General features: G+C 43.8%; 1 protein-coding gene across 2 annotated transcripts in view; it reads right to left on the bottom strand.

The window, feature by feature from the left end:
* CEP170B (centrosomal protein 170B) overlaps positions 1 to 26,535 on the bottom strand; it is a 102,920-nt gene that overhangs the window by 33,190 nt on the left and 43,195 nt on the right. For both annotated transcript variants that reach the window (XM_044436033.1, XM_044436032.1), the window contains exons 7-12: positions 16,152 to 16,268; positions 13,664 to 14,134; positions 11,714 to 12,480; positions 8,312 to 8,497; positions 7,325 to 7,457; positions 2,170 to 3,942 (exon numbers count right to left, since the gene is read on the bottom strand). In XM_044436033.1, the coding sequence (XP_044291968.1) occupies positions 2,170 to 3,942; positions 7,325 to 7,457; positions 8,312 to 8,497; positions 11,714 to 12,480; positions 13,664 to 14,134; positions 16,152 to 16,268 (3,447 nt within the window). The remainder of the gene's footprint in view (positions 1 to 2,169; positions 3,943 to 7,324; positions 7,458 to 8,311; positions 8,498 to 11,713; positions 12,481 to 13,663; positions 14,135 to 16,151; positions 16,269 to 26,535) is intronic.

Genomic DNA, 26,535 nt, shown 5'->3' on the forward strand with positions numbered 1-26,535 from the left:
GTGCTACCCTTCCCTTGAATTCCATCACATCTATGAAGATCCAAGGAGATGGCTCTGCTAAGAAATTTTGGTGGTTCTTGACTTCAGGGTAAAAACAGGGTCAAGTTAGCAGAGCCTGATTATCTGGGGACTCTTTCCTTACTTTCAACTTGCTTCATCCACCATTTAAAACCAGTTGACAAATGAGTTCCTGATTGTGTGAATAAGCTCAGTGAATAAAAAACAAGAACTTCAACCAGCAGAGCAGCTCCATTTGATGATTGCACTCATTATATTCAAGGTGTAGATAACATTAATTATTTACCTGGGTTTGCCCTGCTGCATTTACATTGTACATTTTGCTGTACAGTTAACAAGCAATACCCTTTATGCCCTAGGGCAGAGATGCTCCTTGCTAGAGATAGTCACAGGTCAAAAAGTACTCATTTCATTTCCCTAGAATATCCTTTTCCTGGCTTACAAACATAATGATTAGAGTAGCCATCCCAAACCTGGCATCTTCCAGGTACGTTCAGCTTCCAAAATCCCTAGCCAGCAATGCTTGCTGGGGATGCTGGAAGTTATAGCCCAACACACCAGGCTGGGGAAGGCTAGATTAGAATGGAACAATTTGAAACAGTGTTATTTGACAGAAAAAGAGCTGTGATTAACCTGCGCCATTTTAGGATCCTTTTTGTTTTGCTTTTACCCATTAATTCATAACAAAAAAGATATGACTGTTTATGTCATTAGCAAATGTTAAATATTGAAATACCATGAGCCATTCTACAAAGAATCCCCTGTGTGGATTAAACGCAAAGTCCACATCCCCTACCAAGGAATTAGTTCTGTTAGTAATGTAATCATGGTGAGGATTCTCCACGTTAACTCTACATTAAACCCAGTTAGTTTGCAGCTGCAAAGCAATGGAAGGCAAAACCAATTCATTCTGTAACAAGAAGTAGGCAAGGTTAGGGTGGAGGGACTCGTGAAAAAGATACGGCAGCACCACTAAACCAGGGTACTGTTAAGGAATTCACAATAATTAAACCAGCTGAGGTCTGTAGTGCCATCAGGTACTTCTGTTCATTCTGCTGCCCCAGTGGGACCAACCAGTGAAAACAATCCCAGGACCACACCCTTCCAACTGACCACAGGCCGTGTTGGATGCTGTCCATAATGAGCCCTGCTATGCCGATCTTATTATTCTTTGTATAAAATACAGTGCCGTCTGCCATTTTTAAACTGTTCAAGAGAAAAAGCATCTGAAACATTGGCAAGCAAGGCAGGGAAAAGCAGTGGTGCTCATAGTTCAAAGGAACTAATCAATGAAGCTCTTCATCTCGGGGTATCCCAGGCCAAAACCTTTTCCAACACTCTCCATTTGCATTTGGGCTAAATAAAGAGGACAGGAATTATCCCCCTGAAAAGCACGTGCAACTCCCCACTAATGCCTGTTGTGCAATTTCATCCTGCGCTCACTGCAGAATGGTGGGATATAAGCAGAGGGTGAACAGGGGCACGTGTGGTGTGCAAGTGTGCGATTGTGCATCTGCCCTGTCCCCCACATCCACAGACACAATCTCTCAGCAGCACATGTGGCTTTAGGAAAGGGAGCACCTTGCAAAGAAATCCACAAAATTTCTACTCAAAAGTACCTGCTACCACAACCTATTTGGCTATTATATAGCACACTGCTGACCAAAAAAGATTGACTATCTTGCTATTTTGCATATTTCCCTCTCTGATTGCCTGGAAAAGATGCTTATTTATCAAAGCAAAAAGGCAAGGCGGATGTAAGAAGCACAATTAAACATGGGCACTGAGGAGACCTAAGACTTTGCTGCATTAACTCAAAGGTCCATCTAGTCCAGCACACTGCCTCTTTGCTGCAGCCCACCAAATAACTGAGGGAGCTAAAAAGCAGAGATTATAGTTATTAATGCCTCTAACGAAGGAGGCTGCATTGCAGTAGGAACTGATATTCATGAGATACAAATCAAAGGATGAGGAAATTTTCTGTAGGTTATCCAATCAGGAATATACTAAGGAGTTCTGATGCAAAGGGGGTTATAGATTCACCTCCCAATTATTTTCTCACTTAGCTTGAATATTTTTGATAAAGGATTTCAAAAATTCCTAATTATAAACAACATAAAGTAGGCAAAGTTCCAACACACAGTTACTCACTGGAAGAAGAGGCATATTTGACACCGCTGGATCGTGTCCTACTAAAAGGCTGCTTAGAAGCCGCGACCGCCGCAGCTGTTTTCCGAGCAGCATTTCGGGCTTCTGACACAGGTGGCTTCCGGGTGGAATAATACGACTCTGCACTGCGTCCAGAAAACGTCGGTCTTGGTGGGGTGCTCTCGGAGTCACTTGGCACCGTGAAGGATCCTGCCCGTTTCCGTGGCATTGCCAGGATGTCAAGCCTTGACAACTTTTTGGTTTCCACAGGCTGCTTGGAAGGTACCGATGTTCCTTCGTGTTCCTTCGTTTTTTCAGTATCAGCACTCTCATTATCCGAAGTATCTCCCAGGCGGGCACGGCGAAGCTTCGAGGCTCTTGTGGGCCTTGGGGTAGATAAACTGTTTGATCGCGTGAGAACCTGCTGGATCTTCTGCACCGTGGGTGTCACTTTGTTGTGTTCTTCTTTGGTGGACTGTGAGAAAGGCTTTTTTCTAGAGATGAGCTTTGAGGAGTTTTGTTCTTGGTCAGAGGAGGCTGCTTCACCTGCTGCTAAACAGGTAAGGTTCGTACTTCGCTCATCATCAGTGTAGTCCAGAGACCCACCTGTCCCTGTGCCACGCTTGCCTTGGAAACGTTTTACGCTTTCACCTTTGTTTCCTGTCTCAAGAGGAACGGTTTTCCGTTTCTCTGAAAGCCTTTCACGGGCGCTTGGTTGAATACTCTGGTCTTGGACAGTTGGCGTGGAAGAAGGCTTCTCTTTTTGCAGGGCTGTGCCAGATTTACGCTTTGGAGGGTGTGTTGGCATGTTTTTGCCACTCACCACGCTGACAGTGCTGGCTGTGTCCACATCAGAATCCCCAGATAAGGAGTCTTCTAACTGTCCTGGGGTGCTTTCCGGAACATCAAGCTGCTGGCTTTGGCAGAGTATTTTGGCTTCCAAGGCTGCCAGAGCAGTTTCAGTGTCTTTGAGGAGGAGGTGGGTGTCTGGATTATAGTCCATACGATTTGCTCGTGCAGCATCAAGATCTTTAAGCAGAGGGTGGCTTGAGATGTGCGGTAGCCTGTTCTGAGGGACACTACTGCTTGATTTCTCTTTGGTGAAGCTTTCCTGCCGAACGAAAGAAGACACTTCTTTTGTGGCTACAACTTCTTCTTCTGGAAGAGGAAGCCCCTGATGCAATGAAAGTACCATTTTTCCATTTGAACTAACGTAGCTATTATTAATGCCTTTATTAATGGATGCCTTCCCACACTTGGAAGGAGCCTCTTCTTTGTCCATCCGAGATGGAGTGGTGCTTGAAGGAAGCTTTGAAGGAACTCTTCCCTCCTCTTCTTCATCACCAATATAAAAAGATGTTGACAGGGGATCACTCGAACCTCTCAGACCCAGAAGCCTTGACACTGTGGCTGGATGACTTTTGGCTTTTGCACTTTCGGCCCTTCCCTGATCCTGTTCAGACATTTTGGTGCCATCATGGCATTTCCGGCCTTTCTCCAAGCTGAAGCCATCATCAGATTTGCTGGCATCACTGAGGCTGTCAGGATCTAAATCTTCCTGAATTATCAGCCGGCTGGCAGGATCCACGTAGATTTCTCCCCCATGGGCATTGGCAGCATTCCTCTGGGAAACATCAGAATAGGGCTCTTGACAGATTAAAATGGTTGGCGGTGGAGTTTCAGATTTGTCACCTGGAGGGAGTGGGGGAAGAAGACGCCTTGTCCGCGACACCATGCAGCTCTCAGATTCTCCCACCCTGGAACCAGGGTCCTTATCTAAGAATGATGAAAGGACCATTTTTATGATTAAAAGTCAGCAAGGTTAATTATTGGATTGATACATGTTGCGATGCACTATGATATACATTTATTAAGTGTCTCCCTCAGGTGTAAGAGAAGAACTGCTTATACGGGATCCACTGGGACAGTCCAAAGCAGATGACTGAGAAAGGAAAAGCTGCCTGGCAAGCAGTTGTCAGGGCCCCTGAACCCCAGGGGGTCCCTTCCAGCTCCTGCTTCCCACTGGGAAGGATCCTGGTGTCACATTTGGCACAAGGAACCACGGGCCAGGCCCCTTCTTTCTGAAACCATTTTTGGTTTCCTCTCTGGGCTACCCTAAGTAGGGATGGATAGCCGAGAAGGGACTTGTGACAGCAGCAGCAGGAGCCATTTCCCTGAAAGTATGAATTCAAGCACAGCCATCTTCCTTTGTCACCTTTCTCTGCCTGCAGGAATGCTGCAGAAGTCCAGCCAAGCTGTTTTGCACACAATGAGTATAAATTAAAAATCGCAAACAGGACACTGCTACCAGTAGACCTGAGCTGGTGTCAGCCAAGAAGTATCTCTGCTATACATGAGAGTGGATAGCTTTGCTGCTGTAGGGATGACCTCACTTTTAACAAACAGGTGAACAAACAACCTTCAAACAGGTGAACAAACAGCCTATTTGAAGGAGCGCCTCCTTCCCTATATACCCGCCTGGCCTCTAAAATCTGGAACAGAGGTCCTCCTTTGAGAGCCCTCTTTGAAGATCAGAAGAGTGGCTCCCCAGAGAGGTGCACCTGGTGCCAACACTTTTCATTTGGGCGCCAGGCCAAAACCTTGTTATTTCCCCAGCATTTTAAAAGTTAGTATTATTTTTTATGTTGGTTTTATATATTATTGTGATGCTGTGTCTTCTTTATTTATGTTATCGCTGCCCTAAGACACAGTAAAGGGCAGGATACAAAAATTCTAAATAAATAAACAGGGAGAAAAATGGTGGTTTGGTGAGGGGAAGGGGACATCAGGCATTACCAGAATGTCAAGACATTCTTTTAAAGTTCTATTAGCAATGCCCATGATAGCAGCTGAACTTCTAAAGTAGAAAAACAAAATAACATCTTTTCAAACTTGGAAGGGCATTAGAACCAACAACAAAACAGACAGAACTTGTCAGTCAGGAAGTCCCCATCTTCTTGTTCTTGCAACACACATTCCTGCACCTGGAGATCCCCCAGTCCCCAACAGCCAACTTGGAGGGCACATGGGGGGCTGCAGGGATGAGGAGTGGGCAGGGAGCTCCCACGAGGCACTGCTTCAGGGGAGAGATGCTGTTCATTCCGAGGCGAGCTAGTCCACATGCTTCCCTCCACCATCGCCATGCCTGGATACCTTACGTGCGAGGCTGGGCCTACAGCTTGAGAGCCACTCCTTCAAGGGAGGGACACTGATCCAACCGATGCTCAAAAAAAAAAAAAAAAAATCACCTCCTCTCAATCTACTGGGCCTAGGAATCCTTCTAAGGAGATGGCGATGATGCAGCCTCCTTTGGCATTTTTGATTAAGAGTTTTGCTTTTGGATACAAAGATCGTTTGTTCAAGCTTCAGGATGCTTTTTGGTTTTGGCGTTTGTTTGTTTTAACTAGTCATTCTGGTATTTCTGCTTTAAATTTGTACTTACTATATTGTTTAAATATTGTATTTGCATATTTTTTTCTGAATCGCTTTGGGGATCCTTTGGCTGAAAGGGGGTAAAGAAATAAATTGCAACATAACACTGGTGGAACAACAAGGTTTGATCCAAACCACAGTGAGGAAAGGATGGGGGAAAGGTACATTGTTTGCAATCACGTGTGTGTCTGTGTGTCTGTCTGTCTGTCTGTCTCTCTCTCTCTCTCTATTTATTTCATTATATATTTCATATATTTATACACACACACACACAAATAACTGTCACTACTGCCCAAAGGGCGTTGGGGAGTAGAAATGCTGGTTTGTACTGGATATCCTAAAGGTACAAAGAATATCAAATTCACATTTTTCTTTAAAAAAACCCCCAGAGATCCAACAAATCCATATCATAGCGCACACTCTAACAAGATGTTAAAATACAATGGGCTAGAGCTAGAGGAAGGCCTATATCCAATGTCCTACATACAATGAAATGAATGAGACTTAGTTAGTCATGGCTAATATTGGACAGTATCTTTAGCTGAACATTTTCTTAAAATCGACAGGACTAGATGGCCATGGCTCCAGTCTGACTGATTGCAGTGGGACAGAAGTTCAACTAACCTACTCTGGATCCAACTTAAGCATTCTGAATACTGGAGGAAGTTGGAAATTGTAATCCAGTACATCTGGAGGGCACCCCAAACACCAAGGGAAATGGAGTTTATGCACAAGCTGGAAGGCAATAACTGAGAACTATCTGTGCGCATTTACTGTAATTTCAAAAATGTTTAACATGGATAAGACTTTAGAAAAACCCATTCAAGCCTCTCCTGGTTTCCATTTTCTCCCAGAGTAGAAAGTTGAGAAAAGCATCTTTCAAGCATCATAAAGAGCTTCTAACTAACTCCACCAGAGCTGCAAATGGTTTCCATGAAAAGCACCAATTTTTACTACATGGCATCTTGTGACAGCTCCATTTGTTAGGCTATTATATAAACTACTGTTGATGATTAAAAACATCACTTTCCTTTCTGAAGAATTTTCAGTCACGTGACACATGCAGGATACACAGTAAGTCTGACGTTTGGGGAGCTACCACCAACACAAGATATACAGCTTGCTAAGCACTCTCAGAATTCCCCAATCTGGTGCCCTCCAGATGGAGGAGGCGGCTAGCAGTGGCTACTAGCCTTGCTAGCTATGTGCTACCTCCTTTACCAGAAGTGGCATCCTGCCTACACCAGTTGCTGAGGAACTTGGGCAGTGGGTGTTTTGCAGCCATCCTGCTGGAGGGATCCTGTGGGCAGCTGGTCTGTCACTGTGTGTACAGAGTGCTGAACCAGATGGACCTTGGGTCTGATCCAGCATGACTCTTCTTATGTTCTTACACAGGTGTTACCTATGTTCTTATTTTGTTATGCTCTTATATGCAACTCCCATGTCTTCTGTCTATGCTGGCAAAGAAAATATGGGAGTGGCAGTTCAACAGATCAAGGGAACACCAGGCTGGGGAAGGCTACCCTCTATTGCTCCTTGCATTTTTCTCTCCTTCATCACAAAAACTTTCTGGGAAAGTTATCATCCCTTTCTAGAACAATGCATTGTAAGACTAGAATATAGCGTTAGCAGAATGCAACAGGAGGAAGATAAAATCAGACTGACTTATAAACTCCTCTCTTAATTCCTTTGGTAATGCAAGAACCACACCAGCTGCTGTGCTTACCTGCAACAGCCTGAGAGAGGGAGCTTGGCTGATGGGCATCCCCCACTCCAGCTGCAGATCCTGAGTCTGTATAGCTATCTGCAAGGCTCGCCCATCTGGACACCCATTTCTGTCCACTCTGAGATGTTGGTAACTGCAAAGGACCAAGAGGGGAAGTCCCACACCATTAAAACTGCATTTCCATCAAGCCTGCCATCATTTGGGCATTTTGTTGTCCTCAACAGCTGTGGTTACAGCTAGAGTTTCAAAAGGAACTGCTATGGGTTTGGATTCAGTCAGACTTCCCCACTATGATCAGAAGGACTCCTTCTATGCACAAAGAGAGCCAGGATCCAGCAGAAGTTTTGCACTGGCAGAAGAGAGGTGGCAATTTTCTCCTATTCCCCTTTCCCTCAGCATCTGCAGGATTCCACTGAACAGATATCTGGATACAACCCATTACCTAAGGACAGACGAAGTTGGGAATGAGATGGTAAGAAAAAATTTTGCCCATCAAATGCAAGTTGCAAAAGGACAAGTCAGCCATAGCATATGATCTTATATCAGCATGGGCACAATTTATAAAGCTTGCAGAAACATCAGCTGAGAATATGCCAGATAAGCACAAAATCATCTACTCAAATTTCCAGAGAGTTAAGAGTATAATTTATTCTGCTTCTACAAGTCATGGGAGAATGTGGGGTAACACGCTACAAAGGGTGTAACAAGTTATGACGAGCACTGAAATCTCAATCCCAGATCTCTGGAATGGACTCAGTCATTATGTCTCCACTGTTTTAGCACATCTTACAGTCCCATTAGATTGTACGCCCACCTGGCAGGTTTGTGCCATGATTTATAGCGTAATCATTGTTTGATTGTTATTAGCAAGGTTTTGTATACATATTATCAGGTCTCTCTCTAGAGTAATAAGGAGAGTACATACATACCAAATGTACTTAACAAAATAAGAAGTGGAAAGGACCGGCACTCCCATGTTGACTGTACCTGCATGTCTGCGTGATGTCCACTGGCCACTTTAGAAGCGATGACTTGCATCATTGTCACCTTTGGGCTCGATCCATTTTCACCAATCAAATGATGGGTCCCCAATTCATCTTTTTCACCTTTTATAACAGGCCGGAAGGCTGACGAAATTCTGGAAAATTCAGGGGACTCCAAAACACCAAAAACCTGATGAACCCAAGAGAGGATATGGAAACTTAAAACAGACTAGTGACTCCCTGAACCAGCAAGTAGCACATATCTTTGTCTAGGATGAGTTTCCTAAACCCAGCACCTTCCAGACATGTTGGACTACAAGTCCCACCATCTCCGGCCAGCATCAGCTGTGAATTGTGGTCCAACACCTCTAGAAAGCACCAAGTTTGGTAAAGGCTGGGATTGAAGTTGACTTGAGCCATCACTGAACTGAGCAATTTCCAACAGATGCTTTCACAATAGCATGGCAAAAATGTATGAAGAGCCATGCTGAACAGGTTAAGGTCCATCAATGGCCAACCAACTGCTTGTTCCAAGACTACATAGGACAAAAGCACTCTCCTGCTCATATTGCCTATATTGGGGGCAGCACAGAGCCATCAGGACTGGTAGCTTTTGACAGCCTCCGCCTTCTGGTGAAGAACTTCCTTGCATCTGCCCTGAATTTCCCACCCATCAGCTTCATAGGACAACCCTTGGTTTTAGACCATCATGAGAAAGGCAGAAAAATGGCTCCTTCTCCACTTTCTTCACACTATGCATCATTCTGTACACCTCTAACATGTTCCCCTTCCTCACCTTTCTTCTAAGCTAAACAACCCCAACTGCTGTAGCTACTTCTCATAGGAGAGTTACTCCAAGCCCCTTGATCATTTTAGATTCCTTCTTCTGAACTTTTTCCTGTTCTACAGCATCCTGCTTTAGATGCAGTGAATGAAAAGCACCATTGTGATAATCCTTGGTTTAGAGAGTTGGACTGAAATTCAGGTTCTAGTCTCCATTCAACCCTGAAGCTCATTCAGTGATCTGAAGCCAGTCATGAACCGTTTGCCTAATCCACCTTGCAAAGTATGTTGTCCGCGTAAACTTGGTGGTAAAGAGGAACACATAAACCACCTCAGGTTCCCCACAAGAGGGAAAAAAGGTGGGATGTAAATGCAAAATAAACAAAATTAAACAAATAATTCAATTTAAACTAATAAGCTGGAACCAGTCAGCTGTCCCTGAAACTACCTTAAAGGGCTGCAGTGGGTTAATAAGTGACAAAAGGCATTCACCACCTGCAAAACTAGAGAGCTGAGGTGGCACAGGGCTTAGAGCGCTGGGCTGAAACTTAGGAGTTCCAGGCTCTACTCTCCACTCAGTCATGAAGCTCCCTGGGTGACTTTGGGCCAGTCACTGACTCTTGACCTAATCGCCCTCACCGGGCTGTTATAAGAAAACGGAGGAGAGAAATTTTATGGAAGCTACCTTGAATTCCTTGGAGAACAGGTAAAATAACAAATAGAGAGCTTTGATTATTGGGCTGTATAAAATGAAATAAGAAATAGGAAAAATTAAAAGTAAGCAAATAAATAAATAAAATATTCCACACTCATAGCCTGCCTGGAAGAAGCTGTCAGATGAGAGCAAAATAAAGCAAAATGCTGATTTCCAGAATGGCTGTTGCAATAATACCAGTACAACCTGGGATCCATCAGGCAGGGCAGAGCACACAAACCACCTCTTCTTGCAGAACTGTCGTGCTTTCCCATGTACAGGAAGATGCACTTTGTTAGGTCTAACCAAATGTGCAGTCTGAAGTGATGCAGCCCACACGCAGGTTTGCCACCTCATCTGACAACCTACTTTGATTTCAGAGATGCTCTTGGGAAGTCCCACTCCAGTGGTAGGTGGGGCTGAAGGCAAAGGGGCAGGGCCAAATGTAAAAGTGGATGAGGCCCAAATACCAGTCCATTTTAGCTCGTGCTGCTAAAATAACCAGCCTTTAAGAGAGACATCCCAACGTCTCAGGATAGGGTAAAAATGTGCAAAAGTCAAGAGATTGGCAGTTTGGGAAAGTGGGAACCACCTGGTCTTATGAAGAAAAGCTTTGTTGCCCTCTAGTGAGACCCGAAGGGCCAGACTGAAACCCCAGGCAGTCTGGGTTCAGCTCCCATGCAACACCGCTAACTTAGCTTGCTGCAAAATTTCATTTCAGTGTTTCCATGATATTCCCAATCTCAGATCACAATTACAGGTTAGAAAGAGGCTGCAGCTGCTCTTTTCTAACCAAGGCATTCTTTCATAAGAATCCCCTTGCCCTTCCCTTAGGAGTTCCATCTGCAATCGCTGTGACCTCGGCTTGTTAACCTGGGCTTCCAATACAAAATAGAGTCTGAATAGCCTACCAAGGTTCAAAACCTGGTGAAGAGAGAGCCTGATTAATATGAACCATAGTTAACCAGATGTCAAGGACAGAATTCATGGACAAGAACAAAACAGCCAGGACTGTGGCACTCCACAGCCCTCTTTTCATCTGCTAAATGTAGGTAAGTGATCACAAGTGTTTGCTCTGTCAGGCCATTGTCTCCCACCCCCCACCCCCAGTCCCCTCCTTCCAGGCAGACCAGAACAAAGACTTTTTGACTAAAAAATGTTCTTAGGTAAAACCTGACTAGCTAGGCTGACTTTATGGTACAAAGAAGTCCATTACAAAAGAAACAAGCACAGTCAGACTACTGGCCATTAAGGAAATGTGGATTAAGACTGGAAGCTGACTGCAAACTGAATACCCTTCCTTCCGTCCAGACTGACAAGAGCAAGCCACACCTTCAAGGTGGGTCCTCCTGCTGCAGGACCAATCATTTTTCAGTTGGTCCATTCTCCTAACTTGATCCTCGGAATGATGATGGTAGGTCCACCCTCATAATATTAGCATGCTCAACAAACTTACCCAGAGAACTTGACATAGTCTGTTTCTCAGCAATTGCCTGGCTTGTCTTTTGGCATTTCAGCTGTAGATTCTAGTCCCTCCTCTTTGCCTGGCAAAGAGGTTTGAAAGTTCTTTTAGAGCAGGAGTCAGACCAATCACTATGATAATTGCCTTTTCCCTGATGTCCCATTAAGAGAGCCAGTGTGGTGTAGTGGTTAAAAGCATGGGACTGGGACTCAGATGACCTGTGTTCTAGTCCCCACTCAGCCATGGAGCCAACTGGGTGACTTTGGGCCAGTCACAGACTCTCAGCCCAACCTACCTCACAGGGTTGTCGTGGGGATAAGATGGAGGAGGAGAATGATGTAAGCTGCCTTGAGCCCTTTGTAGGAAAAAGGCAGGATATAAATTGAAAAATAAATAAATAAATAAAGCAAAGTATGAATAGGTGAAAAGCATACAACCTTCTCCATTTGCATGCATGATGGGCTTACCTGATCGATCATTTTCCGAGCCTCTTCTACTTCTTTATCTTGCGACTCGGTCTCAATGGTATATGTGCCCGTTTCGCTTAAGCTGTCCTCTTCCTCATGTTTCCGAGCTTTGACCAACTTAGGATCCACAGATGGCGATGGGATCGGTTCTGGTGCTGACGGTGATGCTGTGACCCGTGGGGTTAGTGGCAGAGAAGTAGCAGGTGCCTTCTCAGTGTTGGCTTTTCCAGCAGGAGAGCTCTCCCGTAAATACTCAGCAACAAAATCCTGAGCGATTTTGGACTTTCTCCCCACACTACCATGACTTTTTACAGACGTCCTTGATGTGGAGGACAAGGAAGAGCTAATCCGTTCCTCTGTCTTCTCCCTCTTAAAGGAACCAGCCCTCGGAGTAGTAAAAGAATTGCTTGGGCCTTTGATTCCAGCCGTGGGCATATGTGGTGATGGCACAGAGCTACCTGGTTTTTCAGCAGGCACAGTGATCTTGCGTTTCTCGACCTTGGCCTTCAAGGTGGCATCCACTTCACTCTGGGCAGAGTGGCCACTGTGAGTGAAAGACTGTGATCTCTTTTTCCGTGGTGTGTCATCATCAAAAAACTCTATGACAAAGGCCTGCTGGTTGTGGAGCATTTCCTGGGGGTCACGTCGAATTTGGCGCTGGAGCTTGCCTTGCTCAGCCTGGTGGTCAGTGCTGGCAGTCTCCTTTTCTGGCTTCGGTGCTACCGGGTCTTCTGAGTCACTCTGTGTCCCATCTTCATGTCTGTTGACTGTAAGTTTAGCACACAATTAGGTCTATCCTGGATGGTGCACATTTGCTACTTCATTTGGAAGCATTTGGTATTCCTGAGTTTCTCAGGCAATCTTAGCACTCTGTTATAGATGGCACAACCCTTTTTGCAATCCTTCCCTCCAGAATCCACAGGCTTCCTCTCCTGCTCAGCCTGGTTGTGTGAAGCAAGCTGAGCCAAGGGGAAATCTGTGAACATTCGCAGAGCCTTGGTTATGCAACTGGCAAGCTTCCCCAGCTGGTATTTCCAGTGCCAGTTCCTGCTGAGCACCCCACAAACCCCGGGCACACATGCTGGGGAACTGGATTGTGGGTTACTGCAAAGCAGATCAGAGTCCAGGTATCTGCACCTAACAGATTCCTTGCAAATCCCTGCTCTCCATTCTCCCAGTCAACCCCACCATGCACACGCACACGCACACGCGCGCGCGCGCGCGCGCACACACACACACACACACACAGGATTCCACTGTTTGGGTTTTTCCATGGGGAAAAAAAAATGCCTCCCTTGTCCAGTGAAGCCAGAAAAAGCTTTAAAGGCTTCTGTTTAGCTAGAAATGACACTTACCGCTGGGCTCTATGGGAGTTGTAGCTTTTGTTGTCTCCCAGTTCAAACGATTTGTCGGGAGCCACGGAAAATTACACATGCCATGAACCCATGCTGGAAATCATTTACACTAAGTGTGGAAACCCATGGCCTGCAGACCCCCCAAGGTCTTAAATGCAACCTTCTGCTGCCACATTCACTAATACTGTTTTCTCACTGCTGCTAGAAGGAAAGAACAATTTGTATCAGGATCACTGGGATGAGCACATGCGCTTATGTAGGTTTACTCTGTCTCGTGTGTGTGTGTGACATGTGTGGCCTCCAACCCAGGAGGACATGTAGCCCTCAGGGCCCATCAAGTGGTGCACCCTTGAGTTTTCCTGCCCTATAGCAAGACCCCCCTGCCCCAGTCCCCCTTAGCATGGTATGGCAGAGCAAGCCAAGGAAGCTTGATAGCAGGTCAAACTGGACCCACATTCAGAGAGGCTTAGATGTGAGCAAAATGGGGTGTGATTTGGCAAACCAAATGCCTGTAATATCCACGGTTCATTTTCTTATCTATGGCAAACTAATATCCTAGACCACGCCTAGCAACTCATAAACCACGGACATTTACCTTTCAGAGTCTTGACATGAACTGGAAGATCACTCTTGGTACTATATACATCATCCCCGGGGGACTGCCGTCTCATGAGGCTCGGGTCATTCTGTACCAGCCAGTCAGCCACTTTGCTCTCCGCCGAAATCATTTCCACGTGAGCAGCTTCCTTGCCAAGGTTCCGTCTCTGCCTGAGTGAAAATTTGGTGACGTGGTCCTTTATCTTGATTTTACCTGGGGTGCAGTCATCGAACTCAATGGTGAAAGAAGCGTGGCTATGCACGACAGGCGGCGCTGGGGTGTCGACGTCTTTGGTGGGGATCTCGTGGACTTCTGGGGACTTCACAGGCTGCTGGAATTCTTTTGTTGGGATTTCAAAGTAACTAGGTTCCCTCCGGAATGCATAGACAGACTCTCCTTGAGGATCTCTGTAGCCAGTGATGTTGCCATTTATTTCTTCCTCGTGTTGGGCTAGGTCTTTTGTTCTTTCTAAGGGATAAAACATGGAGAGGGTAGCAATGAGGATGGAGTGGAGGCAACAGCATAAAGCAGAGCTTGATATGGCCGCTGTGTTTTAGACATTGTGCAGATCACTGTTGCCTCCTTTTATTCTTCTGGAGTTCAACTCTATGCATGGTTAGATAGAGAAAAGTTCTACAACTCCCAGCTGGCCGGGGGCTGCTGGCAGCTGCAGGGCTTCTTCCATTTCAACATGCATAGGATTGTGTCTTTAGCTAGATATTAGAGCTTGCATTTTCTGTTTGTCTTTCTTTTGGGATAAGCTGCTTCAAGTCCAATGGCCTAGCGATGCAAGACACCAGTTTTAGAAAGACTAGCATTATTAATACTGACATTTAACAACAAGAGCATCTTGTTGTATATTTAATGCCAATTTAAATATTTTTGCAAATGTTTATTCTGGAGACCAACTTGGGAAGACTTTACATAACCCATATTGCTATCATCTGCTGGTTGCTATCTCCTGCCTTTGTTTGTTTGTTTGTTTGTACTTTTAAACTACCCAATGACCAAATTTCTCTGGACAGTGCACAGTACATTAAAACATACTGTACAAATATTAAAATAAAAACAACACAAAATACAATCAAGATAAAACTAGCAACACAAATACAACCATCACAACATCACAAAATACAATGATAAAAAGCACTAAAAGCAGTTCTTCAATGCCTGGGAGAACAAGGTGGTCTTTACCTGGTGCAAAAAAGACCTGGGATATAAATGCAATAAAATATGTCTGACGTTTACTAGTAAATCAGTCTTCTGGTGAATACATCATGACCCTCGGTGGACAAAAGAAACATTACTCTGAAAAGCGAAACCCTTTTTATTTTCCCAATGTTTTAAGACCTAATTGTTTTAACTGGGGTTTTATTGTTAGTTGAATGTTTAGGATGCTGTGTTTAATTTTACATTTTGTATTGTTAAACCATCCTGCGACTTCAGTAATGGGACAGTCTAGAAAAGTTTTAAATAAAGAAACAAATAAACAAATGTCAGAGCAGGGAACTTTGTGTGTATTGTGTGTACGCATGTGTTTCAGTTCTATTTACTTTTGCAAAAGTGTTTTCATCCATTTTGAATATAATCTTTTAAAAATTACATTCAAATCCAACAAACTACTAATCTTTTGAAGCAACAACAAAAGAGAGAGGAGGGGACAAAACACAAAATAAAAGGTAGAATTAGCCTTTACAAAACGGAGGGAAGACATCCTCTATCTTGGAAACAGCTATTCCAGAAATGTATAGTATTTGTTTCAGTTTAGAAATGTGCACCTATCTGTGTAACATAAAACTTTCAAAAGTCATTCAGCTGCAGTAAATATTTTATTCTTCCCTAGCCTTGGTTTATTATAGCTATCAACAGTTTTGTAGGTTCTGTGAAGATCCCTTGTTGTTCTTCCCTTTTCTGCCCCTCACCCATCACACTTTCTGCCCTTCTGATCTTCTGAATTCTGTGAAAGCTCTCCTGGCCCCCGCAGCTGCCTTCATCCATTCTGCTGCACCCATCTTTGTGACCTTCAGCTATGTATCTTTCCATGCCTGGAATGCCTGTCCCTTCTGTGGCTTCCTTCAGCCAAACCAACTCCAGCTCCTGCTTAAAAATTCCTCTCAAAAACCCAAATTCTTGTACAAAGGCTTTCCAAGGTTACTGTGATGCACCATTTCTCTGCAAGCCTTTGTACTTTCTGTGTATTGTGCAACTGGTCAGTACGATCCATGTGCCCCCACGGTCCAGACAGCAATGCACAAGTTCCTGTAGCAATACTGAGATATGACAAAGCACAGAAGGATTACAACAGCCTTCTTCAACTGAGTGCCCTCAAGATATGTTGGAGTGCAACCTCCATCATTCTGGCCAGATCACTAGGATAAAGGCGAGATTACAGAGAAATGTCATAGAGGTATAACCTCTATGGGAGAGGTTTCTATCACTTCGAGTTTTACACCCCTGTTGTTATGAGAGCAGGAACCTGACTTACCTGAATACTGTTCTTCTGGCCTCCGGTCATCTGTTGATTCGAACTTATTATTAGTATCATCCTCTCCCCACCATGATGGCTGACCATAAAGAGGTGTGCGGTAAGTACTTGTAGTCTCTTGGGGTGGAAAAGGCAAAATTAAAAAAATATATAGGTATTTGTTTTCTAGCAGCAGTCACAATCCAATTCAAAGCTGATGAACCTCTTTCATTCTAAGTATGCCTTTTCAAAAACTGACAGCAAAAATAATTTAATTAATTTTAGCTAAAGAGGAAGGTCTTAAGTTTGTGCTCTCCGAAGTTGCCTGGGCAAGTGATTCATCTCTGCAGGCTGAGAATCCCTGACAACCCTCCTTGCTATGGATTTTATGCTGTTCTTGTCTCCCACTGGTTCAGAAGTTGTACACACAGGCTCCAACTGCCTTCCTGAGAGACAGGATGAGGGGCGAAACTGCTTCAGTAAGTAAGGCAAACAATCTTGGTTTTCACAGCTCTTCTCTAAGTAATCAACTTCGGGAATGCAGCTTCAAGTCAGTTTCTTCCTTACAAGCTGAAAGCCCTAGGCCTTGGCTTGGCTTCAAGAAACTGTGCTGGCTTTTAGACACTGGGAATAGGCTTGACTATGGTTAATTCTAGTATACATGTACACTTTCAACCCAGGGAAGGCCTACAAGCATTCGCTTATCTATCCATAGACATCTATGTCTTCTTGATGGAAGCTCCTCTGTCAATACAGAACTAATTTGAGCTACAGAGGAAGGTCTTAATAGTTTCTCAGTCTTTCCTAAATTCACAAAAATGAGTCATTTTCACCACATTTTCGTCCATATTCTTCCAAACTGTATGACCTTTGACTGTTTCCCATTCTCTGTCAACCTTTGTCTTTGTTGACGTAAGTAAACTAGCCACGAGCTCTTCCTTATCTTTCAGTATTCCTCCATCTAAAGGACACAGCAACATCCTTAATACTGTGAAGCCCTTGAAATGTCCTGCAATCCTATACATGTGCACTCAATCCTATACATGTCTACTCAAACATAAGCTCCACTAAATTCAGTGGGACTTACTCCCAGCTAAGTTTGTGTATTGGGGTGTGCACCTTCAGGGACTGCTTGGGAAAATTTCAGCCTCTGACGCACAGTCGTACCTTGCAGTCAGATTTCTTTGGCTCAGCGACCTGCTTTCTCTCAACTCTATGTCTGCTTCATACCAAGCATTTCATAGATGTTCAGCAAGAAGCGATTCTAAGAAAGCCCACAAGGGTGGCTTACAAACACACCATGCACTGCCCACATACCCACTGTGCAAGTTCTGCTTCCACACAGGTGACTTACAGTCCTGTGCACTTTGCCCAAATTGTGTACATTGCATACATTGTGCAAATAAGGGTCTGCCAGTATTATCAAACATGCTTTGATTTGATCTCAGCTTGATCCGCTTCCTGATCAGGGATAAGTATAGGAAAGAAGTCCAGAAAGAACAAGAAAGCCAGATTCCAGCTGGATCTTCACATACCAACCCACAAAATAATGCTTGGGGACCACATGCAGTCCATGGGCTGCAGGTTTCTCCCCTACTAGCTGTAGAATCTTCCTAACAACAGGCTCCATGCAGTCAATCAATTTTTTGTTGTGTACCTTCATATATATGAACACGTTCTATAAATTCAGTGATTGAATTTATCCATTCCTTTTTAAAGGAATGTTAATTCATCCTCGTTGGTTACCATGAAAAGGTTTCCCACCAATTTCCCACCAATTGTTTTCCCTCTATTTTTTTCTTAAGAGTGGAAGTACAGGTTCCACATCTCCCTCAAGTCTGCGGAGCCCAAGTACCACTACTATCTTGCAATGTGAATTTCGGAGGGCAGACTTTTGAGAGACCAGTAACATAGAGTTGATTGGCTTAAGGGTTGATTGTTTTATCATATAACGTAATCATTTTATTGTATTGTTTTTATATATTGGGTTTGTACTTTTAAAGTGCTGTTACATTTCTGTTCTGTAAGTCGTCTTGAGATCTGTTTTGGATAAAGACAGGACAGAAATATCTGAAGCAAACAAACAAAGAGATGCAGGGTGCAAAAGTCTCCCCACAGCTGACTTTCCCCCAGCAGGGTTTGACACCCATGTTTTCTCCACAAATCCAAGTCTAGAACTTGGTGAAAAATTTTGATTTGAAGCATCAGCCCCCCACTTCTTCCATAACAGAACATCAGAAGCTGCCTTATATTGTGTCGGACTGTGGGTCCAACTAGCCAAATGCTGCTGACCCTGGCTGGCAGTAGCTCTCCAGGGTTTCCGGCAGGAGTTTCTCCCAGCCCTACCTGGAGTTGACGCAACCTGGGATCGTCTGCATGAAGAACATGGGCCCTGCCACCAAGCTACAGTCCCTCCCCTTGGAATTCAAGGCTGTGCTGAATCAGGTTCTTATACAGGCAAGCCACTGGGTCCACACCTACTTAAGCGGCTGCATCATGTGCCTTGTGAATCGTACCCTGGACCCAAAAGACACATTAAAAATACAGCAGGACCCTCATACCCATGAGGATAAGTTCCAAGCTCCTTAGTGGATGCCTGAAACTGCCGACAGTAGTGAACGCTATATACTGTTCTTGCACATTTTCTTTTTAACATGTGCACAGATAGAAGATTCCTTCTTACCGTACATTCTAGCAACCTCAGCATGTGATTTTTTTTCTTTCCCTATTAAATTGATAATTTTTACTTAAAGGAAAAGTAAAGCATTTACTTAAAGGAAGCATTTATGACTTCTGTCTCGGACTGAGGTCAACTGCAGTTCAGTGAAACTGTGGTAACTGAAACAATGGATACAGGGGTCCTGCTGTACCCCTACCCATACTGCACAACTATGAATGCATGAGAAATTCATTTCCATTTGTTTAACCATAATCCTCCCAATACGCACCTACCAGAACCAAATGCACACCTGAACACAATTTGTGAAGCCTGCACATTTTCTGGGCTTGTAAGAACAAGAAATGTATTTGAAATATGTGTACATCTGAAAAAATGCACATGGAAATGCATAGCTTTGAAAAATGTGCAAGTGGATATATACATTTGGGGAAAGGTCCACAAACATTTTCGTGAGAAGAGAATAAAAAGCTCACAATATGATACAGGCGTACGTCAGAACAAACTTCAAGTCAGAATACAGAGAATTCAAGGACCTTGAGTTTTACTGATCTACAAATCCTTCTGTAGAACACTCACTGTGTAAGGGTGTGAAAGCTGGACAGTCAAGAAATCTGACAGGAAGAAAATAGATGCACTCAAACCATTGTGCTGGAGGAGAGCTTTGTCAATACCCTGGACTGACAGGTGGATCAGTCAAATCAAGCCAGAACTTGCCCTGGAAGCAAAAATAGCAAAACCGAGGCTGTTGGACTTTGGGCACATCATGAGAAGACAAGACTCCCTGGAGAAGACAATCATGCTGGGGAATGCCAAAGGCAGAAGAAGTGGGAGACCAAATAGAATTGAATCAACTCCATAAAGGAAGCCGCAGCCCGGAGTTTAAGACATTTTGAAGGGCTTCAATTCATAGATCACCGTAAGTCAGAGACGACTTGAGCGCATGCAGCAACAATGTCTAGAACACAGAAGAGTAAAGGAGCAGGTGAGGAAGTCACCTGGCAGCACACAAAGATTCAATGGAAAGTTACTGAGCAGATCCGTCATTTTAATTGTGTCAGAGCCAGTGTCTCTGCGCGTGGCTCATTAACCACCCATCTACCACCCCACCCTCTACCACAACTTTATGCTGGTCTCTCCAGATGGTGCCAATTCATTCAAGCACATTTCTTGGCTCATCAATTCAGGGAGACAGTGGGGGGTGGGTGAGAAACCCCATCCATTTAAATTACAGAATCGAGGTCAGCTGAAGCACTCGCCTAGATAAATATTGAACTATGCGTGACAGGATGATGCAGTGAAAGCAAATGATAGGCATGTGCCCTCTTCACAGATGAGCTCCTGCAGCTGTACCTTATTCAAAATGCTGGGATGGAAGAGGGCAGGCTGCAATTCAAGAAAGAAAAGTGCACAAAATTAAGACACGTGTAGGAAGCCTCATTCAGTTCCAGCAAGAGACTACAGGACCCACATCCCTTGCTCAGCTTAGTGTACCAGCAAAGCATTATGGGAGTTCCAGAAGGATGTGTAATCCCTCATGCCTATTCACTGACACTTAGGGAATTGAGTTTGCAATTTTCCTATCAGGGAAATGGCCCTATCTACTCGTAAGAGAGAGGTTTTAGCAGGTTTGTTACTGAAATATTGCTGAAGTTCTGAACATTAAAGGGAAAACCCAGTTCATTTATTTGTATTTATTTAAAATATTTCTTTAGAAGGCCAGATACTGAAGATGAAGCTCAAATACTTTGGCCACCTAATGAGAAGGAAGGACTCACTGGAGAAGACCCTAATGCTGGGAACAATTGATGGCAAAAGAAGGGGACGGCAGAGAATGAGGTGGCTAGATGGGGTCACTGAAGCAGTCAGCATGAGCTTAAGTGGACTCTGGAGGATGGTGGAGGACAGGACGGCCTGAAGGAATGTTGTCCATGGGGTCTCGATGAGTCGGACGCAACTTTGCAACTAACAAGAACAACAAAATATTTCTAGGCCACCTTTCAGGACAAAAGCTTTTTAAATGAGAACTGGGCACAGTGGCCACAGAATAGGCATTGGGAAGGAATGGGGGACGGAAAAATGGGAGAGCTGGAATGGAGTAGCCAGGGAATGAAACGCATGGATGGCTAGAATCCCAAACTGGAGCATTTATCACCGCAACGTTTTGTTTCCGGTCTCACCCACTGTCCATGGAATTAAAAGATGCTTGTATGAAGATAGAATGCTATCTTATCAGACCAACAAGCCTCAAGACATAAAAGACTTTCTTCCCAATCTTCGTACTTGCACAGCCCGTCACTGGTTATGCTGGAGATCAAAGCTGGGGTGCTATCAGCGATGCAATCCTGGTGAACCCAAAGAGTGGAGCCACGCACAATTCTTGGGCATAACAGCGCCATGTGTGGTGCCTAGATGTTCTGGACTTCAGTCCCCATCACTCCCAGCTAGTGTGGACAGTGAGCAGGAATGGTGAGTGCTGTTGTCCAAAATATCTGGAGGGTGCCAAATAGGGGAAGGCTGGTCTAGTTCAATACTCTGACTTGCAGCAACTGCCCACCATGTTGGGGAAAGTCTCTTTCACCTTCTGCAGAGCTGATCCTTTTAAAAGAGATGCTGCAGATTGGACCTGGGACCTTCCACATGCAGAGGGCCACTGAGCTATGGGCCCCTCCTGTTGGATCACAAAACTAAGGCACAGCAGGCAGCATGCTGATTTTCCTCCACCTGTGCTACATGCAGCCATCACAGCATGCTAAGGAATTCTGTAGCCAGGAGCAGCATGGCCCAGCCTACTTCTATTCAAGCAGACACTGCCAAAAGATTTGCCACACCCTTGGCTTGCTTATACCACTTTGCTTATACCAAGCTTCCTCTGTGTTCAGAGGTGAAATGAGTGGCTACCACAGTTCAGGGCTTCTCTGTGGTGGCACCCTGATGCGAGAACTCCCTCCCAAAACATATTCAGCTGGGACTTCTCATGAATTTGGAATTCTCCAGCACATGTGGCACAGGTAGAGAGCAGGAAGGAAGGAAGAATGGACGGATGGGCAGACGGACAAAAAGTATCGGTTACACAGATGGTCCTGAGAGAGCGGGGTCTAGGATCCCTGTTAACACAGCAAAGCTTTAGCAGGAATTCCCGATTCTAAAATACCAATGAGTGGTTACAAAGAGGGCACTGTGCCAGCTCCCACCAGACAATCAACTTGAGAGCTGGGCTAAAAATACTGCCAGGTCAAATCAGAGGAAGGCGAGCCATGCATTAAAATAGAGCAGCGTCCCAAGAGATAGTTTTTAATTGATGGCTCCCGCTGCTTTGATCTCAGCAGCAGTTTATTATAATTCCTTTGAACCCTAAATGTCCCCCCTCCCCAGTGAATTTAACCCTCACATGCCAAGGATTCCCAATGCACAAGTTTTTAAATGGAGCACATGCACACAAAAAGACTAACCCTCAGACAGACAGAAAAGAAAATGGAACATTTCCTCACACATAAAGATTTTTAACAGACAGTTTCTAGCAAAAGCATTTTTAAAATCCATGCTGCTACAAACTAGTCTTTTCCTCATTCATTATTAATAGCACAGCTTCCGTCTCCAGCAAACCGAAATAACAGCTGGAAACAGTGCTCCTTTTGAAGCGAACACTAAAAAAAAGGAAATAAACGTTCTGCTTTATCTTCTCAGGTTTAAATAAGCTCCTAAAATAAGTTTAAATAAATATTTTTTAGAGGTGAAAAGCATATGAAAAGGGCAACCCAAGCTACCACAGGGCCAGATCACCTGCTGCACTCAGAAAATCGGAAGCAGCCTTTCCCATCAACTCCCTTCATCCTCTGCCACCACAGCCGTTGCCAAAAACATTCCCCTGACAGCTGGAGGCAAGTAAGAATCATCCACAATGGACTAGGCAATAGGGATCTCTCAATATTACAGGAGTAAACGGCAGAGATTCTGTGTACGTCTACTCAGAAATCACTTATTTACTTACTTAATTTATTTGGGAAACTTGTATGCCGCCCCATTCGCATAAGCCTCGGGGCGGCTTCCATCAAATAAATAACAATACAAAAATATAAAAATTGGATGCATCCAGGCAATAAATAAAACCAATAAATAGATCAACAATTAATTAAAATAACGTTTAAATAAAAAGGTCTTGGCCTGGCGCCGAAAAACAAATAACGATGGCGCCAGGCAGACTTCTCTGGGGACCACATTCCACAAGTGGGGTGCCACCACAGAGAAGGCCCTCCTCCGGGTACTCACCCTCCTAATATCTTTCACGGAGGGTTCCCGGAGAAGGGCCTCTGCCGCCGATCTCAGGGGGTGGAAGAGCAGATATGGACGCAAGCACTCCTTTAGATACCCTTATGGGTACAGGATGGCAACCTTATTTTCATTTTTTTAGGCTGGCTGATAATAGCTACAATATCCATATTATAGTTGTGCTTTCTACTAATAGTATTAAGGCAGAGGCAGTGAGCTTCTTTCAGCCCCAGGGCCAAATTCCATTTTGCAGTAGCTGTCCAGACCACATCTTTTGCAGCTATTTCTCAATATAAAAATTATAGCAATCACACTTCCTTAGCATTTCTACAAAATATCACCACCAGCATCATCATATATGTTCTGAATTTACAGGGCAGAACTACATTTGCAGTAGCAACCATGAGATTCGCAAGGGCATGTAATGCAGATGCCTTGCTGAAGTTGGATCTAAGCATGAGCCTGGGAGTGCCATTACTTGGAAAGCTGATGTTTTATAAGTTGAATAAATACTAACAACAGATAATGTCAGCCCATTTAAGTTCCATGACAAGAGCTCGTGAAGTAGAGAGGTTAGAGTGCTGGATTGTGAGATCCAAGTTCAAGATCCCCCACCCCTGCACCATCCAGTCAATCACTGACTCTCAACCTAACCTACCTCACAGAATAAAATGGAAAGCAGGCAGACCATACAAGCCACCCCTGACTCTTTGCAAGAGGGGGGAAAGCAAGATATTGTATAAATATTGATTTAAGCTACTTACACACCATTTGATAACATAAGATTTTGAAGCAGTTTATATATGAAATATATTTTTAAAGGACAATATAAAAATTTTATAAATTATAAATACATAAACATAGGGTAGCTATAAAACATTGCAGGACTATTTACACATCAGGAAAAACCTGAAGTTTGTCATCCAAAGGTAATAAGGGTGCAATTCCAGTGAGAACCTGCCTAAACATGCATAGGATGTTTACTAAATCATCTAAAGTCTACTTAATGAATAAAGACAGAATGCATATATAATAAAATTATATATAAAATAAAATTATCAACCCTTAACTAATTCCTGAATGTGTGCAATGCAAAGGCAGGGATGCTTAACCTTCCATTTGCCCCCCTTTATCACAACATGCTTTCCCTCAGCTGCTTTTCTTCATTTGCCAGACATGTTTCCCAGTGGGAAAACCAGCCAGGCAAAGGAAAAAGCAAGGAGTTGAGGAAAGGATACTAACTCTAACCTGCTGCTTCTTTGCAGCAAAACACAGTAATCACAAACACACTTGCTACTTCGGCTATGTACAACTGGGAATCTACCCAAGAGTGCTTCTCCATTGTGTTCAATAATACTAACTCCTAGGTAAATCTGCATGGGATTGCAGCCTGAGCCATTTCCTTCAGACAAGACAGAAGCAAAAGTTGACTCTTGAGCAATTACAATTCTACAGTCATTTCTAAATATTGTAGAACACTGAGAATCAGTAAATAATTGTGTCATTGTGGACTTTGAACACCAAGAGAAAGCTGTCCTCAAAGTCTGTAGCCAAAAGCACACAGGTGGGAAAGTTTTTAATAGAGTTAAAAGTCATGTGAGATTTGTTTCACTGTCTCTAGCACAAGCAAGCACATGCACACCCATTTCTTTTGTGCCATTGCCACTTTTACTTTAGACAAACAGGTTTTGCAGGTTTTTGAAACAATGCAAAAACCCTGTCAAAACCTGTTTAGCAGGCGCAAATCAAACGCACCATGGACACTAAAGGAAGCACTTGCTCCTTCAAATCACATGCATCCCACTGGGAATGGGGAAAGAACATATTAAGATTGCAATCCTAAACCATGCCTAGTAAGTCCTATGAAACTTAACAAAACTTACTTCAGAGTAGGCATACTTAGAGCTGCACCGCCATTTAGGTAGTACTGTGCTAATGCATTTTATACTAGCACTGTATTGAGAATGCCAAATGTCATAGCCCACAGTACCTGAAAAACAGTAATTTTATCTCAACTACTTAAATTTTGTAGCCAGCCCCACTGCATGAAATGAAATATTCCAAAACCTACCTCTAGCCCATAAGCGGTTCTCTATTGGTTCAGCAAGCAAGAGAGGAGAGCTTTCAAGCTGCTGAATAAAGCGGACGCACATGGTGTGCTACACCTAGGAAAGATCACTTCTTCCTAATCTAATCAGAGGATCATCCTTAAAGCACAAGGTAGGAAAGAAGTCCTGTAATGTAGAGTGCGGTCTTAATATATACAACAAAAATCTGAACATCCTTTCACTGCAGCGCTTTACCATTTTACTAAGGGTTAACACACACATTACGGTAAAGGAGTTGTTAACAGCTACGCCTTTTTTCCACCCTAGAGCAAGAGCAGAGGTTCTAATGTGGACTGGAATGCCAAGGTGGGTAGTGGAACTTAACTTCTTCGTGGTCAAGACTCCTGATCCAGCTTAGGCCCCACGCATCTGAAATATGTATTGCCAAATAGCAATCTATTTAGCAAAATAAATTGGAAGGATAATCTCTTCCCATATACATCTCTCTGAACCTTAAGCTGGTCCCGCTGTCCTCCTGAAGCCCCAGCTAAATGAAGTGGATGGCTGCTAAGAAAAGGGCCTTATCTGTTGTGGCACCGAGTGTGGAAAAAGCTTTCCTGAGAGCTTCACCTGACTCACTTGTGTTCTTTCTAGAGGCAGTTGAAGGCATTTTTTATCTTCCCAGGTATTATCTTTCAGCTTTTCTTGCTATTTCTAATCTATTACTTTTCTAATCTATCTATTACTGTATTTTAATTTTTTGCGTTACTGCTAGGTTTTATTTTGGATCTTATTTTTCATTTATTCTATAGCTCTAAATGTTCAATTTGCATCTTCTGTTTTATTTTATGGTTTTAATTTTTGTAAACTTCCAGAGAGCTTCAGTCATTCAGTGGTATAGAAATGTAATGGGGGCCTGATCCAGAATGAGACCATAGCAAGGGTTAAATCCCCCCAACTCCCCCCCCCCCAAAAAGCTACAGCCCCAATCTGGATCAGGTCCCTGCACCGATGCAAAAGTTAAAAAAAAAACATGTAGCAGTTAATTATATAACTAAAGTAACGTGCACTTTGCAACCAAAGAATAGTGCAAGCCAGGTTGGGAAATAAAACAGAAATGTGCTCCATGACTTTGTCTCCTGGGCTCTCACTTGAACATGAAAGAGAGTATGAGAACAAGAGAAAAACAAGTGAGTGAACTTTGAACACCAAAGACCTTGCATTAATTTGCTAGAAACAAATTACTAAATACCTGCGGGCTTAAGCCAACAGTTTTCTCCCCAAAGCCTCTTTTCTGCCGTTGCTAAGTAAGCCCACTTTGCCGCTAAAGGTATTATGTTCTTCATTCCACTAATGATTTAAACCTACTAAAAGAAAGGGGGTGAAAAGGGGCTGAATGGGTACGAGAAAC

Source organism: Varanus komodoensis, unplaced genomic scaffold (assembly GCF_004798865.1).
Source record: "Varanus komodoensis strain SLA01 unplaced genomic scaffold, ASM479886v1 scaffold3, whole genome shotgun sequence".
NCBI classification, from domain to species: Eukaryota; Metazoa; Chordata; class Lepidosauria; order Squamata; family Varanidae; genus Varanus; species Varanus komodoensis.